The 21,154-nt window shown below is 30.3% G+C and overlaps 1 protein-coding gene and 1 pseudogene across 6 annotated transcripts; both read left to right on the top strand.

The window, feature by feature from the left end:
* Nucleotides 1-6,976: 6,976 nt before the first annotated feature.
* Nucleotides 6,977-9,196, top strand: LOC131646678 (uncharacterized). 6 transcript variants are annotated; one of them, XR_009297574.1, is made up of 4 exons: nt 6,977-7,273; nt 7,472-7,628; nt 7,726-7,983; nt 8,463-9,196. XR_009297574.1 is itself a non-coding variant. In XM_058916659.1 (3 exons), the coding sequence occupies exons 1-3, from the start codon at nt 7,133-7,135 to the stop codon at nt 7,915-7,917; spliced, it is 447 nt and encodes a 148-aa protein (XP_058772642.1). In that variant the 5' UTR covers nt 6,977-7,132; the 3' UTR covers nt 7,918-8,450. The 6 variants fall into 6 exon arrangements, 1 of the variants encoding a protein (XP_058772642.1); XR_009297577.1 differs by having other exon boundaries at nt 8,630-9,196; XR_009297575.1 differs by having other exon boundaries at nt 7,730-7,983.
* Nucleotides 9,197-14,582: 5,386 nt separating this feature from the next.
* LOC131649868 (probable LRR receptor-like serine/threonine-protein kinase At3g47570) lies at nt 14,583-19,511 on the top strand (annotated as a pseudogene).
* Nucleotides 19,512-21,154: the final 1,643 nt, after the last annotated feature.

Genomic DNA, 21,154 nt, shown 5'->3' on the forward strand with positions numbered 1-21,154 from the left:
TTTTGCAAGAAAATTTTGAGAAGTACCGTTTGTTCTCTTGGATTTTGAATGTGAAAAAGTAGAAGGTGATTGAGGTTTTTATCTATAATTCCGAGCGGGAAATGAAGAAACCGTTTGATTCAAAATTTAAATTATAAATAAATAAGGAGGCAAATATGTAACTTGCAGTATGGTTTTATCTAATTGTGTAATGGGATTAGTGGATTATAATGCAGTTAACCATTTTTGGAAGTTAATACTTTTTTTTTATTTTTTTATACGTGTTTTATTTACTTTTTATTTAATTCATTTATTATTTACTTTAAATTTTGATTCAATTTTTTATTTTAATCACTATAACCAATATTTTATTAGTAACATTTACATTTTCTTTTTTAATTAATTTATTATTTATTATAAAATTTGGTAGGATAACTTCTAAAATTATAATTTACTCCACTTTTTTTCTTTTTATTTTAATAGATTGATTTTGGTAATTTAATAGACATTTGCCCCCCGCCATATAGGCGTGTTTCGGTTTATCCCCCTATTAATTTTTTTTTTTGGATTACCCCCTGTATTTTTAGGGTACCCCCTAAGCGTGTAAAAAACAGTGAAAATCAGGGGGGTAAATCAAAAAAACAAGGTTACAAAGGGTCCTAGGGGGGTAAATCATAGAGCTTTTCATATTTCAAGGGGGCAATCCAAAAAAAAAAATTAATAAGGGGGTAAACTGAATCTTGCCTATGTGGCAGGGGGGCAAATGTCTATTAACCCTTTTATATTTCCATTACTTTTTACTTTTTAACTTCTAATCTCCAGATAGTGTCTAGGTGGAAACCTCTAGTAAATTACTTCTAGTATGCTCCTTTTGTGAAAGTGTATACACTGGCGGTTCTATGGCCCAGCCAGCCCGGGCATGTTCTTTGTACTCTTTCCAATTCAATGACCAATTTTTAGATAAAATTAGGGGCAAAATTAATAAAAATAGAGTGTGAAAATTAAAACAGATGAATAACCAATGGTCCAGACCCAACCCAATTAATTATTTATGAATCAAAACAAAAATTAAAAAAAAACTCCCTTAAAACTAAACAATGATTACAACAGAGGTTCTTGCTAACGAGTGTCCTCAGGGCACTCCTTAAGATACTCAATAAAGAATTTTTTTTTTTTATAAAAATTAATATTTCAATTTCTAATACATTTTTGATGGATTAAATACACACATTTTTTTAAAAAACTTACCATTTTAATTACTTAAAGTGTGCTCTTGGAGCACTGGTTAATATTTCCCTAATATATAGGACTTGTCTTATATATTCCTACGTCAGTATTATTTTTTATTATTAGTCATGACTATCATAAAAATAAACATATATGATAATTCTATAACATGAATGTATTGCTTTGTTAAAACATATATAAAAAAAAGCCCAAAAAATATTTAATGCATATACTTATATCAAAATAAATAAAAGCAAAAACAAGTCCTTTTAGTTTATTAGAATTAATTTATTTAATCTTTTGTCTAATTTACTTAATTTATTCTAGTGTTAAAAAATATTTTAAATAACACAAAAAATATTTTCTTTTATTATTATTAGATTATTTATTTTATTAAAAAAATAGAAAACATGTAATTTTATTTGATTAGGTTTTTATTATTCAATTAATTTTTTATTTAATTTTGTTTTGCTACTGTTTGTTTCTTTTTTTTAATTACTTAATTTCTAGTAGTTTATATCCCCTATATAAATTAATTGATAAAACAGTCTACTAAGGATATGAGGTTTGTAAGCTCCTCCTAAGTTAAACAGTCCATTAAGATAAGATTTGTAAGCTCTCCTCAAGTTCTTTCTTAGTTAAGTTTATTATTAAATTTAAGACAATTAAATTCATTCATAAATTAAATAACTCAGAATCTTCTGAGAGTTCAGGTTCACATGCATTCCAATTGCATCAGTCTCTCCTTAAGTAATATATTAGTCTACAAATTTATTGAGTTGACTATGATATTACCGGTGTCGACAACATCCGTTGAAAGAGTTTTTTTCAGCAATGAGGATTATCAAGTCTAATTTGCTCAACAAAATCAATAATTTGTGGTTCAATGACTTGATGATATGTTACATCGAGCGGGAGATATTCAAGTGAATTAAAGATGTTGATATTATTCGAACATTCACCGCAAAGAGGTCTTAGAGAGGGCACTTACCTCCTAATTTTATTTAGCACAATATTCGCATGTTAGGTTTCATCTCTCTTATGTAGCACACTTTACGACTATTTATATATATTATGTCACATGTAATTTGCAATTAAATTTTTTGCCCAGGCTATCTAAAATTCCTGGCTCCGCCACTGTGTATAGGTATGTCTCTTTGGATGGTAGAGTAATCTTTCTTAATTATGTCCTTAATTTTATCCTTATCCTTTTCTTGTCTATTTTAAAGATGCCTACAAGGTTTGGAAGAAGATACATAAGATTCAAGGAGGTTTTTTGGGAATGGATGAAAGGGGAGTTTAAAATCATGGGCAACTTGTTTCTTCCAAATTAAAATACAATAATTAAAATGAGCTTTGTTCATTCTTTCGAGGATGAAAAATGGAGTCATTAAGCGTAGGCCTCTTACTTCTTCGAGTATTTGGATATTATCGTAGGGCTCACTATACGAATACTCGTCTTTTGCTAAAGGATCGTGACTTTACTCGCCTCACAATTTTTTACAATAAATTTGGGTGAGAGATGGATTAATTGGGTGTGGGCCTCTTTCTTCATCGAATATTTGAACATTGTTGTAGGGCTCACTGTTCGAATACTTGTCATCTACATAAAAATAACTCAACTCGTCAAATTCTTTTTCGGCCTTAGCGCGATGTCAAACTTTTCATAAATGAAAGATACTTTGTTCCTTCCAAAACGATGCAAATAAATTTCTGTTCATACCACATGAGGATAGTAAAAAATTTCCGCTCGAATGCGACGAAGACATATGAAGGTTATCTGATTGTTGGCATGCATTTTGCTAAAACATACTAAGGAAGATCATGTTGGAAGGGATGCTAGATGACTTAGCATTCAGACTTCAACATGTTAAACAAGATGTCATGACATCCTGGCATGACAATCCTGACTGCAGAAAGTTGATCTGGCAAGTGGATCAGGCAGTTTTATTTACTACAAGAATCTTTGTTTCAGCTCAGAATAATCGAAGAAATCAATCAGCTGATATTTTTGCCAAGATAGATTCAATCAGAAGATTTCCACGCTGTCTATTATTGGAGAAATTATAGAAAAGATTGGATTGAAGTCCTAATTTCTTGGAGAAAAGTAGTAGAATTTTGGCAGCCTCACTGATGTGATTTGAAGCTCAGCCCAGAAAAAGTTATATATATATAAATAGAATGGTTGTAACCTAGTTTAGGTGTGGAATTGATATTATTTGTTTTTAGGATTTTAGGAGTCCTTATTTTGTGTGTGTTCCATATGTGTACATTCACAAACCTTTAGGTGTTGAATGTTGTTTTGATCTCCGAAGCTTTTAAGCAAGGAGAGTATTTGCATCCGCATAAGCTTTTAAGCATTGAGGAGTAGTTTATTTTGGAAGAATATCTTCCAGGTTTCGTTTTTCTTTGTTCTTTATTTTGTCACAGAGGATTGTGATTGAAGGGATTTGAGGAGGACCTCATACCTATTTGAGACTTAGGTAGAAGCCATAGGAAGGGTAATGATTAAGTGAGAAGTGTAAACTGGGACTGTTTAGCTTTGAATTGACACTATCGAATATTGATTTCATCCTAGCTTGGTAGCCCCTAGAGTAGGAAGGATTGTTCCGAACTGGGTAAACATATTGTTGTGTTATTTACCTTTTGCACGTTGATTCTTGTTGTTATCATACTTGTTTATAACTCAGATATTGTGTCGTGACATCTCATTTGACATCGCATATCTGATACCAGAATTTCAACATAAATCTGTGAGAATCCATATTATGTTTCCTTTTGCCAACATAATCAAAACAAACATGAAGACTGACAAGACTACTCAAGAAAAGAATCATGTTGTGATTAATGTGAGTGATAACCTTGATGATAATGATTATGTCATTACTAAAGAGAGTCATATTGGTATGAATAATGAAGTTCATGATGAGTCTAAAGCAGTCAATGAAGGTGTTACTAAATATGTTAGTCTTTTGAAAAGATCTGAAAAGAATTAATAAAAAATGGTTGATGGCAATAAGATTCCCATAAATGTCTCTATTGCTTCATTATATAATGTACATTTCCATTATGAGGAAAATGTGCTAAAATAGTTGTATCAGAAGTGGATATCCCTTGAAGGAAACTATCAAAAAAAGCATTAACATTGGAAGAGGATGTTCAACTTTTGGAGGATGTTATTGTCAAATACAATTAGAATCATTAGAGAGCTCTCAGTCTAATATATGTTAATTGCATGCCAGACAAGATGGTGGAGCATGTTATTTATCAAATACAGTCTGATTTTAAGTTGAGCATGGTAGAAGATGTTAGCTACCTTCTTGATTCGCAAGTGAAGCAAATAAAGGAATGCACCTTGGATTCCCAAAGTATATATGCTGGAAATAGTTGCATTCATTTGTTGTGGAGAAACCAACTACTCAAAGATACCACCACAGATGGTAATAAAAATGCTAACTAGGATGTACCGGACAACAGGTATAACATGCTGGAGACTGGTGTAAATGTCTAGAACATTATTGGGGGAATAAAATTCCTATGAATATCAACTATACTCACATGAATAATATGTCATTCGATTCTAAAACAAGTGTTTAGAAGGGGAAGTATCTTCTTTAAAGAAGGATTGTTGCAGAATTAGAGTTAGGTGAATGAGCTATTGGGATATGAGAGAATTGTTTGCTCAACCTAGTTAAAGGGGCATGCAGTCTCATCAATTTATACCAGAGTTTAGTCATAGGTCTCCCCTGGATGGGTTTATTCCAGCTTGTAGTAACAACGTCATGGTAACCCTCCACATTGACCACAGTATTGGTGAAAATGAAGTGAGTCTTATGTCTAACATGGGTGATATGACCATTCAAGCATAGAAGACTATGGTCAGAAACACTTGGGGGCAAAATATCAAGAGACACATCAATATTAGTCTAGAGCCATTCAATGTTACCCAGAACATGATCAATCCTTGAATATATTGTACCAAAAGTGTGCTTGTTTGTCCAAGTAAAATAATCACCTACACTATCTTTCTCATAGCCCTGCAATATCATCAGAAATTGAAGATCAGCATATTCAGTCTCAGTCACAAGATTACCTCCAATTCTATCCATGGATTTAATCACATTATTGAAGTCCCCAATGAGGAACCAAGGCCCCTGCTGGCTACTATGAATAGTCTCTAAATCCTTCCATAAAATCCTCCTTTGGTCAAGTTGATTTAAGGCATAAACAACAGTCATCCAGTATTAGAAAATGTCATTGATGTCATACACTCCACAGTGGATCATTTGTGAGGTGGTTTTTACAATCCTAATATCAAATTTCTTGTCATCCCACACAATTCATTCTCCTTAGGCTCTCTCTGCTTGACTTCATTCTCCTTAGGCTTTCCTTTTCGGACCCATTGTTTCTGCATCTTTGGTTCACATTTGTGTCCCATTTTCTAACATGTTTCACAAAATAGGGACTTCCATTCATATTCAATTGGTTGCTTCAGAATGTGTCCTTGTCGTTTCTTGACTGTAACATTAGTTGGTAAGTTTTGTGTAATGTCAACTTTTAACCAAAATGCGAGCATATGACACCCGTAGTTTGTTCGCCGTACATTCATCAGTGACCAGCGGTGTACCAATTGCACTTCCAATTTTGCTGAGGCTTTTTGGTCCCCATATGTGGAGGGGAAGCTGTGGCAGCTTGACCCATATCGAGAGAGTTCTCAACATGTATTGTTTTAGATTGAAACCTGGTGTCCACTCCTTAAGCAATACAGGCATGTTCCGAATGGTATAAGGACCTTTCATAAGCACCAAATCCTTATCTTTGAGAGAACGGAACCTGGGAATGAAGTAACCCTCCTCATGATAGAAAATATCAGAGAGTGAAACAAAGCTCCAAGTCTTCACAATGAATTGCTTCACTGCATTCATACTCAAATAGCCCCCCAAAACATACAGGATTCATGTTGATTCCCAATACAACAGTTCGGATTCCATATCTTCATCTGCAATGTCAATCTCAATATCCCTATCCACCATTGTAGGTGCAATGAACTCTATAGCCATTCTTTTCTCCAGATTCCTATTATCATTGAGCACATCTGTCCACAACTTTCGTGGTTCAGGTGGTTCCATCTTTGATTCATCTGTTGCGGTTGTGCCCTTGTTAACCACCGTTTTCCCCGTCCTTCATCTGTCAGTACTTCACTGGGAGATTTTGCTGTTTCTGCTACAGTATCAGTAGGAGTGCTATTGTTGCTCGTGGATCCTTCCGGCGGCGGTGGCACCGAAGTCAAGTAGAGAGAGCCTAAGGAGAATGGATTGTATGGTATGACAAGCAATCTATTAACAATATATAAAAGTTAAAGTACCTGGAAATTCCACGTATACCCTAATTGATTTTAACTTAAACTAATCTAATAATTAAGGGAAAATTAGTCTATTTGTTAAATACTGCAATATGGTTGATTGTAATCTTAATTTTGCTGACATGACAATCCCTCATTATTTTCTTACTGATTTTTTATTTATTTTAATACACAAGAAGCTGGAAAGACATAATATTGGATTTCAAATTTCACCTTGAGAAATGAAAAGCCACTTTCCAGTTTTCTAAAAAATCACTTTCCAACTTTTTATATGGGAAAATGAAAAGAATGCACCATTTTTGTTGGATTTTAATTTATTTTTATTCCACTAATTATTCCATTGAGAAAACATACTTAATAAACATACTTTATACTCCATAACTTAATAAACATACTTAATATGCATTTTTAATGGAAATTGAAAACACTATCAAGTGCCTCTTCATCTAAACCATGCGCCAGAAATATGTCAACCCTCCGTATCTTTTTCTATTGGAATACTAACCCAATAATAATCAGATGCTTTTTTAATTTCTACACAACTTCCAATCTTCAAAACTTTTGATGTTTTCGTTTTCTATACCATACACCATAAATATGGGTTTGTGTTTCACTGTGAATTCCACTTTCTTTGTTTCTCATTATCTCATACTTCGGTTTTGGATTGCTATCTCATACATCAGTTTTTTATTGCAAGGGAAGAAGGTCATTATATTTATGTTTTCGAAACTGATTGTTATATTTAGGGAGAATCTATAAACCCTAAATTTTGTTGTAGCGATGGAGAAAGATGTTGTTTGTTGTTTCGTTGGATTTGAATGCACTTTGTTGTATCGTGCATGTATAACTATGAAGAATTTCATTAATCACTCTGGATAATTCAATTTTGTGTTTTCGTTACAGATTGTAAACCCTACTAATGGCTCGCCCAATTGAATCTGTTTAGGACATCAATGAGTCAAGTGATTTGTGGAAGATCGTTGTTAGGTGTAAATATTTATGGTCTGTCACGAGTGCTTCAAAAAAAGAACATATAGAGATGATTTTGGTTGATTCAAAGGTATGAATATTGTATCTATAATATTTCGATAGTCTGTTCCTAATTACATTAGTTATTAGTTTATATATGAATAACTTTTTCCTTATATGTTTTGTAGTTAGATATGATTCAAGTCGTTGTCCCGCCTTATTTGGTTTCAAAATTCAAAGATGAACTATCTGTTGGTGCTTCATACTTTATGCAGAATTTCAAAATGACCTCGAATGATTTATCTTTTAAGTCTACTAATCATAATTTCAAATTGGTATTCTGTGGGTTAAGAAGATTGAGCTGCCTGATATTCCTGTAAATTACCTAAACATACTTGGATTGGATGCCATATTTGATGGTAAATTCCAGTCTAATGTGTTAGTTGGTAAGTGGCTTCCCGTTTTTCGGTTAATTTCGTATATAATATGTGAATATATGAACGGATTCCGTTACTAAAAAAATCTATTGTGTTTTATAGATATTCTTGGTGCAGTTACAGACATTTCTCAAAGTAGATATTTAGGTTAGGAAAAGTAGGATATTTTAAGTATTTGATGGGAAACTGATATCATGATGGTGATTATTTTCCTATCAATTTAAGTATTTGATACTCATGAGGAAAAGAATCCTCATAAAAATTAAGTCATTTGATATTTTTGCTTCTTATCCTATCAATTTAAGTATTTGATAAACATGATTTGTTTATAAATCAGTTTGAGTTGAAGTGATATATGTATGAATGTTTTTAATTTGAATGCAAATTTGATGGAAGACTAATTTTCATATTAATGATAAGAGTGATAAACATTGCTTTGTGTTGATGACTGGATTAACTGTATTAAGATTTGGTTTCATTCGATGTAGGATAAGAATAGGATCTGAATTATGATTCAGGATTATGAGGGGTGATTTCAACACACTCTTTCATCTTCTGTTGGTCATATCAGAATAAACGATGCCGATGCAATTTCGATTTACGTGTGGTGATTACAGCGCACTCTTTCATATTCTGATTTGGCTTACAATTACAGTCATTGAGGCATGGGGCAGCTGGCTGCAGTGTGCTGTTGCGGGAGTTCAGAGGAAGGATCGCGTTGGGTTGTAGTCGGAGCTGAGATGCAGCGTCGACAAAATCTTCAGTTGTTTTCTTATTTGCTCCAGTTTCTTCTCTTCTTTGTTTTTGTTTCAAATCTGTTTGTTTGAATTAAATAACAAAGTTTATGTTTTTCATAAACTTTGCAGTTAACTGTTGTTGTTGTTCTCTTGAATTGGTAGAATGATTTGGGACAAATTTGTGATACTTGCAATGGTATATGAGAGTGTTGTTAACAGGTTGTGAATGGTGTGGAGGCTGTTTCTTTCTGTTCCATTTTTCCAATTGCTTACACTTATACCTATAAGATATAATGTTAAGTGTTTATCATATAAGCTATAGACTTAATTACTTAAAGAAATATTCATCATGTGCTGATTTCAAAATTCTTAAATCATGTAATAGGAAATCAAAACATATTTTGATTACGGCAATTTGACCCTCTTTTACTCTTTTGTTCTGCCCTATAGATTTATACCTATGTGTGTTGATAGAATATTGTCCATTTCAGATTATATCAACAGCAGACTCTATAGATTATAAGTTTTATTTAAAAAAAATGTTAAAATCTAAAAACTTTCTTAGTACTTTTGATTACAATGATACAGGACATGTCCGATAATAATAATTTTGATTACAATAATACTTTCTTAAACTTTTCCATTCTTCTTAATGACTCCGCTTTTGGAAAGATTTTGTGTAAAAATTATAGTGATTTGGAATTGATGATGAAGATATGATGGTTTTGTTTTGTTTTTGGAAAAATTGATTTGTTCACTAACCAAATGTGAGAACGTGTATCTGATTTTTAATTTTTTTAATAATAATAATAATAATAATAATAATAATAATAATAATAAATACACAAAAAAATCTATCTAAAATAGAAAAAAGCTAATTCCTAATATAATGATAGTAATAAAAACAAGATAAACTCTAATACTTAAAAAACACGTGATATCTAATTTACATTTCTTTGATTTTTCTCTTAATAATAATTTTTTTTTAAATAATAAGATTTTTCTTACTTTTTTCTTAATTTTTAATAATAATTTTTGTCATAATTTATAATAATAATTTTTTCCGAAATAAACTAGTAATAAACAATTTTTTTCTTAATTAATATAATAATATATTATTTCCTTAATCATTTACGGGTTCTAATTTTTAGATAACAGAAAATAAACATTGTTTTTATAACTATTTTATTTTTAAAATAATATATTAATTATATTGTTTACTATTATTAAATTAAATTCAATTCAATACTATATAAAAACGTTAGTTTATTTTTTAATTATAAACCAATATTAAATATAAACTAAATTAAATTATAACATTAATTTTAATTTGGTTTATTTTTAATTACGTAGAAAAGTTAATATTAACTCAACTAAATAAAAATGTTTGTTTGTTTTATATAATAATTAATAATTTAACATCAATTTATTGTAACAATTTAACGTCAAATATTCTGATGAAGGGGTATCATGAGGGACTAAAACAATTAAAAAATAAAAGCCATATCAAATATCCTGAAGTCTGGGTATCATGAGGAACTAAACCAATATAGAATCTTCAAATGTTAGGTGGTGAATCCAAACTTTATTTTTAAAGAGAATTTTTCAAAATTCGCCCATTTGGCAGAGGGAAAAATAACTATTATCCCTATATTTGTTTACTTAATTATTTCCTCGATTTTCAAAAATATCTCTAAAAAATTATTATAAAGAATTAATTTAATTTTTAATTATTATCTTTATAAATTATTATCAAGCATAAATTTTCTTATATAAATTTAAAAATATTATTATTAGTTACATTTTTAAAAAAATTTATTATATTTTATTTAAAATTATTCAATAAAATATCAAATCTTTTAAAATTTACAAAATTTACAAAATTTTTGTAGAGTTAAACTTCTATTATGAAATTCTCCTCGACAAAAAAGATAGAAAAATATTCATTGAATTGAAATTTTAAAATACCATGAGCGTAGAGATTAATTTAAAACTGAAATTTGACGGAAAGCTATAATATATTATAGGTTTGTAAATTTTTTAAATATGATATAATAAGAAGAATTTAAAACTGATATTTGATGGGAAGCTGTTACAAATTTTAGGTTAGAAAAAATTGACTAATATTTAAAAGTAATGTTATTTGAATTGAAAAAATAATTTTATTCAAATTTATAGTATTAAAATTAACTTATCTGGATTCAACTGAGTTTTGTTAACTCATCTAAATTCCCGGGTAGATGTAAACGTATCTATGAGATACTAGTTGAATACTTCTCATTTTAATGTCCATCTTTTAAATATTTCTTTGGTTGCTGATTTATATAATTGAAGTTAGATAATCGTACGATTTATTATAAGTACGAATTAATGTTTAAAACTTGGTGCATATTATTAACATATATTTGTAACTTTTGAGAAAATCTTTAATTTTATGCCGGATTTTTCCAAATACCGGTGTAAAATAGTAAATTTTGGAAAATCGAGGATTTTATATCAACTTTTTAATAACCGGCATAAAATGTAAGAGCATCAAATATTTTGAAAAAATTGATACACTATTTTTTAAATAACTATTTGAAATAACAAAATTAATACAATTAGAATAAGTTACAAAATATTTTATATTTTTTAAACGGAGAAAAGTTTATGGTTAACTTATTTTATAAACGGAAATAAATTATAAATATTTTATAAAAGGGAAAATACTATTGTTGATACACTTATATTAATAAAGGGAAATAAGTTACAAATATTTTAATAAATTAGAAAAAAAATATTGTTGATACAATTATATTTATAACCTGAAATAAGTTTTAAGTATTTTTTATAACCGGAAAAAAAGCTATTGTTGATGCAATTGATTTTATAAAAGGGAATAAATTACAAATATTTTTATAAACGGAAAAAAGTAAAAGTCTAATGTCGATACAGTTGATTTTATAAACCGGAATAAATTACAAATATTTGTATAAACGGAAGTAATCAACTATTGATACAATTGATTTAATAAACAGGAATAACTTACATATATTTTTATAAACGAAAATAAGTCTATTGTTGATACAAATATTTTTATAAACGGGAATAAGCTACAAATATTTTATAAACAAAAATAGTCTATTGTTGATACAATTTTTTTATAAACGAAAAAAGACTATTGTTGATACAACTATTTTTATAAACGAAAATAAATTGCAAATAACTTTAAAAACGGGAAAAGTCTACTATTAATGCAATTATATTTATAAATATGAATAAGTTAAAAATATTTTTATAAATGCGAAAAAGTATATTGGTGATACCATTATTTTTATAAACGTAAACAAGTTACAAATATTTTGATAAACAAGAAAAATCTACTAATTATTTTTATAAAATTATTTTACCCAACGTTGGATCAAATAAGTGTTTTTATAAACGGGTTCTAAGTATTTATATAAATATAAAAAATAAGTATAAGTATAATGTTGTTATATTACTTTAATCAATGCATAAAGGTTACTACATATTTTTTTTTGTTTATATTTGTGATTATGTCAATGTTTATGATCCGTAAAACAAATTTAAAAACTGACAAATGACATATTATGACGTGTAATTATTGTTTTAGTTAAAGAGCTAAAATTTGGATGTATTATTAGCTCTTACATCGTTAACTATTATTTAACATACTACATGTTTAATTTTTATTCCGATAGTCATCCAATTAATATGCGTATTGTTTAAATATATACGGAATAACTTCATAAGATATATCTTATCCTATTAAATCCAAACGGCTCCGTGCGATAGCACGGGTATCCCGCTAGTTTGATATTTGGATTGTAAAAACCACCTCAGAAATGATCCACGGTGGAGTGTATGACATCAATGACATTTTCTAATACTGGATGACTGTTAGTTATGCCTTAAATCAACTTGACCTCCTCCCATGGAATCGCTTACTTTTTACTGACAATCTACTTTGATTACTGTGAAAAATCATGCAAAAACAATAGATAATGATGCTCTATTTTACTTAATTAATTGTTGGTGAATAAAAAATTAATTACACTTATGTAACTTTCTTAACCAATATGAAATTAATTTGCTTATAATTGTGATAAATAAGTGTGATAAATTTGTACGCAATGCTCAATGCCACGAGGAGTACTGGAATGATTAAAACCAAATAAATTAGCAATCAATTAGCAACTTGTATGGGAGACCAAACTTCAATTCTATTATCTCTCAAAATCCAGTCCTCCTGAATATATCGGTAGACTTATAAATATATCGTTTTGCCAAATGAAATAATCCAACAAATAAAACTTCCATTCTTGAAATGCATGTAAAATGTGGTAGTCTCAATGTTGCAAGAGACCTGTTCGACAAAATGCCGAAGAGAAACATTGCTGCTTGGAGCTGTATGAATTATTATTAATGCTTATAATCAGTATGAGTGTCTCCAAAACGTTATTTGCATGTTGGTAAGATTATTATTATATAGGCGCTTACATTAGATAAGGGTATTGAACAACTTGATTGCATAAGTAATTAGCATTTGATTGTTCTTAAATTTTTCATAGTAAATATTCAAGTTATCCGTGTTTTGGTTTGTACCAAGTTATTATTATTATATTAGAGCATATAAGCCTTAATTTCTTTACTGAGCAAAGATGGGCTTATAATTAATGGGAATGTGTGAAACTTTCAGTTTAAAGTAATTCAATGAAGCTCAATTAATTTTTGCCACTCAATTGAGACACTAAATCAAATGAAGCTAGGAACTCAAGTTGCAGCTTTAGTATTACAGCTTGGTTAAGTCAAAGATTCAGGATTGCAGGATGGGCATAAAATATGGTTATCTATATGCCTTCAAATATGGTTATTAGTCATTATTCATTATTCAGTTGATGATTTGAATCATGCTTTCAAATTTATGTTTTTGGTGTCCTGCACATATAGATTTGACTCAACCTTTTGGACAAGATTTGAATCATGTCTTTCTGTACTAGTTGATTCAAATTAACATTTGTTGTTGATTCCAATCATGCCTTTTTCGTCCAGTTTATAAAAACAAAATTTGCAGGATAAGAAGAGTGTGAAAACGAGAGAACACAGGGTTTTCAAGTTTGGGAGTATTTTCTGGAGTAGTTAGTAGCTTGCATAATGCATAAATTGGTGTTTTTTCACTTTAGTATGAGTATAAAATTCAAACTTCTTAATACCTTAGATGTTGAAGTTTATGAAATACTGTTATTGAAGAGACAGTTATCTACACTTTTTTGTTCAATCAATTGACTTGACTTTTGATGGCATTGTGTATTTTTATTTTCCTGGTCAGGGCCGGCCCTGTGCATGTGCAGGAAGTGCTACATCACAGGGCCTCATATTTAGGGAGGCCTCAAAATTTTGAAATGTCTAATTTTTTTCCTTAAATATTAATTGAAATAAATAAAATTTTATAATAAAAATCACATAAATTAAGAAAAGTGTTATGATAAAAACTTAATGCATACAAAAACTGAGATAGATCAAACCTCAAAGTAATTATAATTAAATATATTATTGATTAATATATAATTGTATTTTTATGTGTATTTTTCAACTATTATAATTATATTTCTATTTTAAATTTGGGCCTATTTTTAAAATTAGAACGGGGCCTCTGCATTGATTGGGCCGGCCCTGTTCCTGGTGTAATGTTAATCAAAATAAATTTTGCATTTCCCACCACTTAGTCAATAAATTAGTCAATAAATGAGCTTGACTTTTGATGAAATTTTATATTTTTATTTTTCTGATGATGTAACATGTCGCATCTAGTATTTAAATCCATATTGAAAGAGAGGCATAACCATGCTTTTGTATTCCCATCTAACTATCAAACACAATCTTGCTCTTGAACCAAATGAAGCCTTATATTTTCATGTTACCTATGTCTTGCTATTTATATCTTCATCTCTTTACCTTATCCTTAATGTTCTTAGACCCAAACACAACTGTGACAATGGCACTAGGAAATCAAACCGATCATTTGGCATTACTCCAATTCAAGCGGTTGATATCTAGTGATCCATATGGTATCTTAGATTCTTGGAACAGTTCAACCCACTTTTGCAAATGGAATGGAATCATATGTAGTCCCAAGCATCAAAGAGTAACAACCTTGATGTTGCAAGGATACAATTTGCATGGTTCCATATCTCCATATATTGGCAATCTCTCTCATATCAGAAACATTCCACAAGAATTCGGTCGTTTGTTACGATTAAGGTTTCTCCTTCTATCCAACAACTCCTTGGTTGGAGAATTTCCTATGAACTTGACAAAGTGCTCTGAGCTCAAAGAAATAGACTTATCAGGAAACAATCTTATTGGAAAAATACCTAGCCAAATTGGCTCTCTTCAAAAGCTTCAAAATATTATTATTCGTAAGAACAATTTTTCTGGAAAAATCCCACCATCGGTTATGAATCTTTCATCCCTTATTATTTTTCGGACGGGTTATAATAACTTGAAGGGAAATCTTCCACAAGAATTCTGCTATCTAAAACAGTTGAAGACACTATCAATGCATGCCAACAAATTGTCTGGTACATTTCCTTCTTGTCCTTTATAATATGTCATCTCTTGTAGAGATCTCAGCTGCAAAGAATAACTTTACTGGCTCTCTTCCATCCAATATGTTCCACACCCTCCCCAATCTCCAGTTTTTTGGCATTGAAGGGAATCAATTCTCAGGTTTAATCCCTATTTCCATTTCAAATGCTTCTACTTTGGCATTATTTGATATAAGTACAAATCATTTTGTCGGACAAGTTCCAAATCTAGGGAAGATACAAAGTCTACGGTTGCTGAATTTGGCTTACAACAATATCGGCGACAATTCAACAAATGATTTGGATTTTTTAAAATCATTGACAAACTCTACTAATTTGGAAACAATCTGTGTATCTCATAATAATTTTGGAGGTAGTTTGGAAATGTCTATAGGAAATTTATCCACCGTACTTAGTGAATTTTATATTGGAGGTAACCAAATATATGGACAAATTCCCATAGAATTAGGAAATCTAATTAGCTTGAGTCTCTTAACCATGCAAGATAACCATTTGGGAGGAGCAATTCCAACTACTTTTGGGAAACTTCAAAAGATACAAAAGCTAAATTTGGGTGGAAACAGGTTATCGGGGGATATACCAACATCCATAGGCAATCTCACTCAACTGTATTATTTGGAACTAGATGAAAATATGTTAGAAGGATATATTCCTCCAAATATTGGAAATTGTCAAATGTTGCAATACTTAAGCCTTTCACTTAACAACCTGACAGGAGTCATACCATCAGAGATTTTTAGTATTTCGTCTTTGACAAATTTATTGAATTTGTCACTAAACTCACTGAGTGGTAGCTTACCGAAAGAATTGGGAATGCTAGAAAATATCAATGATCTAGATGTCTCTATGAATCATTTGTCGGGTGACATTCCTGAAACTATTGGTCAATGTTCAAGCTTAGAAAATCTTCGATTGCAAGGAAACTCCTTCAATGGAATAATACCATCTTCTTTGGCTTCTCTCAAAGGTCTTCGATATTTAGACCTTTCAAGTAATCAATTGTATGGACCAATTCCTAAAGTTATGCAGAATAACTCCGGCTTAGAATACTTGAATGTTTCTTATAACATGCTGGAAGGTCAGGTGCCAACAGACGGTGTCTTTGGAAATGCAACCCAAATAGCATTGATTGGTAACAATAATCTTTGTGGAGGTATTTCAAAACTGCATCTACCACCGTGCCCTATCAAGAGTAAGAAGCACACAAAACACCATAAACTCATATTAGTAGTAGTGATAGTAACTGTGGTTTCTTTTCTTATACTGTCATTTATTATAACTATCTACTTCATGAAGAAAAGAAACAAAAAGCAATCATCTGATTCACCAACAACTGACCACCTAGCTAAGGTTTCGTACCAAGAATTATATCAAGGAACCGATGGATTCTCAACTAGAAACTTGATCGGATCAGGAAGTTTTGGTTCCGTGTTCAAAGGAAATCTTGTGTCAGAAGATAACGTTGTTGCCGTAAAGGTCTTGAACCTCCAAAAGAAAGGAGCACACAAAAGTTTCATTGTTGAATGTAATGTACTCAAAAATATTAGACACCGGAACTTAGTTAAGATATTTACATGTTGTTCTGGTACAAATTACAAGAATCAAGAATTTAAAGCTCTAGTTTTTGAGTACATGAAAAATGGAAGCTTAGAACAGTGGTTGCATCCCGAGATTTTAAATGCAGAGAATCCAATAACATTGGATCTTGGTCATAGATTAAACATCATTATCGATGTTGCTTCAGCATTACATTATCTTCATAAAGAATGTGAGCAGTTGATCCTTCATTGTGATCTAAAGCCAAGCAATGTCCTTCTTGATGATGACATGGTTGCTCATGTGGGTGATTTTGGCATAGCAAGACTTGTCTCAGCCATTGGTGCTACATCTCATTCAAATACTAGCACAATTGGAATCAAAGGAACCATTGGCTATGCTCCTCCAGGTATGTTCTAAATTCTTGAATCTTCTATTGTTTATTTGAACTCTCCTATGTTTTGGTGTACACTAAATATTTTACTAATGACATGTTATTAATTTATTTTGCTACATGTTAAAGAGTATGGAACGGGCTCTGAAGCGTCCACACGTGGTGACATGTATAGCTTTGGAATTCTTTTGTTGGAAATGCTTACGGGTAGAAGACCGACTGACGAAGTTTTGGAAGATGGTCAAAATCTGCATGAATTTGTTGCAATTTCATTTCCTGACAATCTTATAAAGGTTTTGGATATAAATCTTGTATCAAGATATGCAGTAGTAGAAACACAAGATCGAGATCATGACACTCTCCTTCCAACTTTAGATGGGTGCTTATTTTCCCTCCTTAGGATTGGACTAATTTGCTCAATGGAATCACCAAATGAAAGAATGAGTATTGTGGAAGTCACTAGAGAGCTTAGCATAATCAAAAAGGCTTTTTTCACTGGTGAGATAATTGAGATTTTTTATGATTAAGTTGAATCATAAATATCTCATTAATTGTTTATGGAGTTATAAATTGTTTTTATCATCTTATACTAAAATGTAAAGGAAATAACATGTTTCTTTTTTATTTGAATTTCGGGTGTTAGACACTTGTAATTCGATTTTAAGCTAAAGTAAGCTTCCAAGGTCATTTGTGAAAAGAGAAGTATATCGAGCTTGATGCAGTGTTGTTAAGAAATAAAGTGTCTCAGTTGTTACTAAAGTGTCTATATTAGTTGCTATTAATAAGTAATGTTGTATTACTTTTTAATTCATTAAAGTGAGAACTGAAACTTCTGTTATATTTATCTTCCTTCCTTTGTCATGTATTTCCACTTTCTTAAGAAATGTCAGTGTTGTAGTTGTAATGCAGGTGCAGAATTGTTTTATGTTTCAACCATTCTAAGATATTGTTTTATGTTTCTAGTATAAATTTACACATGTGTCTATCAAAGTTTCAATTTATTTAAGATCACAAAAGAAGAAATTATTTTATTTGTTTGTTTGAAGTGTTGTGCAAAATGTATGAGTAATGGTTAATCATATATATTTTACGCTTAAGTTTAATCATTAGTTGTTTATGGAGTTATAAATTGTTTTTATCATCTTATAGTAAAATGTAAAAGTAATAATGAGTTTCTTTTCTACTTGAATTTCAGGTGTTGACACACATAATTAGATACTAAAGCTGAATTAAAATTCTAAGGTCATTTGTTGAAAGAGAAACGTATTCAGCTTGATGCAGTTTTGTTAAGAAACTGAAGTGTCTTACTGTTAGCACCTGAATTTGTTTAGTAATTTATGGTTATGTGTGATTGTGTTTAATGTACATTTTCCTTGCAACCTATGCAATCTATACTAGTTGCTATTAATAAGTAATGTTGTATTTCTTTTTAATTCAATAAAGTGAGAACTGAAACTTCTGTTATGTATTTCCACATTGTCATGTATTTCCACTTTCTTAAGAATGGTCAGTGTTGTAGTTGTAATACAGGTGCAAAATTGTTTTATGTTTCAAGCATTCTAAGATATTGTTTTATGTTTCTAGTATAAAGTTATACATGAGTCTATGAACGTTTCAAGTTACTTAAGATCACAAAATAAGAAATTTTTTTATTTGTTTGTTTGAAGTGTTGAGTTGAGGTTAATCATGTTGTACTTTGTTTGTTTGGAGAATAAGCATATGTTTGGCGATGAATTTGATGTCTTATTTTCACATCTCAATGCACTTTTAATGTGAAAATAATGAAGCTATAATTTATAGCATTAAGATAAACTTACGTTTTTCTGCTTTCAGCTGCGTTGGTCAGTTTACTTCGATTAATATACAGGTCCTTTTAACTCTGGTACCGATGAGATTCTTGAAAGAAATGTCATCGAAGACTTGTTTACCACACACAGTATGATAAATATGTTATCATTGTTCACAAGCCTCTTAACATTAGTGAAACTTCAAAAGTCTTATAATTAAGGACGGAGATAGTATCTTTCAGGTGATGGCACCTGTGTAGAAAATCATTGACCTCTTTTATGAAAGAAAATACATCACCACTAGACACAACTTTAGTTTAGAAGTTTAGTGATATGCATGTGCTCGTAGTAGAGAGAGACATTGATACCAAGCACATCCACAAGGCTGGCTATGATCCTTTTGTGCACACATTTATCTGACTGTAATGTCATTCTTGCAACTTCTGATCTTGAAATGTTTCCAAAATGCCCGTAGCTTCAACGTTGCAAGAGACTTGTTCGAAAAAATGCCGAGGAGAAAGATTGCTGCTTCAAACTGTTTGATTAATGCGTATAATCAGTATGAGAGGCATAACGATACACTTGATCTCTATTTCAATATGTTGGCTTGTGGCCTTTGTCCTCATATGGCTACCTTTTCGAGTGCTTTGAATATTTGTGACCATCAATGTGCTTTGAATATTTGCCCTGATCATTTTACTTACAATTGAGTTTTATTTGTATGTAGTCAGTCATGTTGAATTGGTTGAAGAGGGTCAAAGGCAACTATATGCCGGAAGATTCATCAACAGTTATGGAACCTGTTCAAAGTGGAATTTATATGCTGGGAGAAAAATAATGAAGCATAAAAGGATTGCCAAGACTTCTCAAGATTCATTCGTTATCTCAAATTATAAAGTATTGGCTGCTGGAGTAGCCGAAGCATCTGTTCTTCTGTTTTCAGCTGCGATGGTCGATTTGTGTAACATCCCGATATTTTATACGCGATATATCTACTAATTTACTAAATTTTATTTTCAGTGAATAATTTATTTTATGGGTATAGTTTTATTTTAATTAATTATTATTATCAATCTTAGTTATTTGTTTTAATTCTTCTAACATAGTTATTTTGATGTCTTAATATCAAAAATCATTATTTTTATACCTTCTTTATTTAGTTAATTTTATAAATATATTAATTATATTTATTAAATATTGTTATGTTTATTATTCCATTATTTTTATAATTAAAGACTTTTAATGTGAATATTTTATATGATAATAAGGGTGGTGAGGTGGAGTTTTTAAAAGGAAAAAAAAGTGAGGAAAGAGGATGAGACGTGAGGTTATACAAATTCCATGGTGGTAGTGGTTTAGATATTAATCTTTAATAATAATAATAATAATAATAATAATAATAATAATAATAATAATAATAATAATAATAATAATAATAATAATAATAATAATAATAATAATAATAATAATAATAATAATAATAATAATAATAATAATAATATTAAAAAATAGTGGTAGTATTAAGAAAAAGTAGTGGTGGTAGATAATTAAGGAAAAGAAACTTATGTGGCCAAGTAGACTCTGAATAAGTCACCAAACAGTTTTATTTCACCACTATCTCCTACTCTTTCAACCTCCACTTTTTAGCTCCCAAGTTTTTCTTCTACAAACACTTCACAGAACAGAAGTAGATTTATATTTCATGTTAAAATTTTCTGCTTGTTGCTACTCGCATATTTTTCATCATCAATATTCCACCCATCTTATTCCGGTGTTTCGGAAGAGGATTCCTCAAAGCAATCATTAAGAAAAGCACTTAGAGGTAAGGGCTTTTTCCCATGAAAATCATAAACTAGATATGAGTTAGGAGTTAGATAGATGTAATATACATGTTTCATTTTAGAGATCTAGATGATTGAGAAATTGGGAAGAGTTGAAAACCTAAAATTAAAGTGTTGTGATTGCATTTTTCTCCATCAGAATGAAAGAATTAGATATATCGAAATGAATATCTTGCTACTTGTCTAAAATTTGATTATACTTGTAGTAACAATTTTATTATTACTGATTGGTTTGTGTGTGTAAATTTGGGGATTTATTTACATGATATTATAATTG

Source organism: Vicia villosa, linkage group LG2 (assembly GCF_029867415.1).
Source record: "Vicia villosa cultivar HV-30 ecotype Madison, WI linkage group LG2, Vvil1.0, whole genome shotgun sequence".
In the NCBI taxonomy this organism is placed as follows: Eukaryota; Viridiplantae; Streptophyta; class Magnoliopsida; order Fabales; family Fabaceae; genus Vicia; species Vicia villosa.

What these genes read in the sequence shown, in the direction of transcription:
- LOC131646678 (XM_058916659.1), top strand. Translation starts at nt 7,133, where the DNA reads ATGTTTTCGTTTTCTATACCATACACCATAAATATGGGTTTGTGTTTC. An exon ending in TTTTATTGCAAGGGAAGAAG is followed by an intron (nt 7,274 to 7,514) that starts GTCATTATATTT and finishes GAATCTGTTTAG; the next exon opens with GACATCAATGAGTCAAGTGA. An exon ending in TGATTTTGGTTGATTCAAAG is followed by an intron (nt 7,629 to 7,725) that starts GTATGAATATTG and finishes TATGTTTTGTAG; the next exon opens with TTAGATATGATTCAAGTCGT.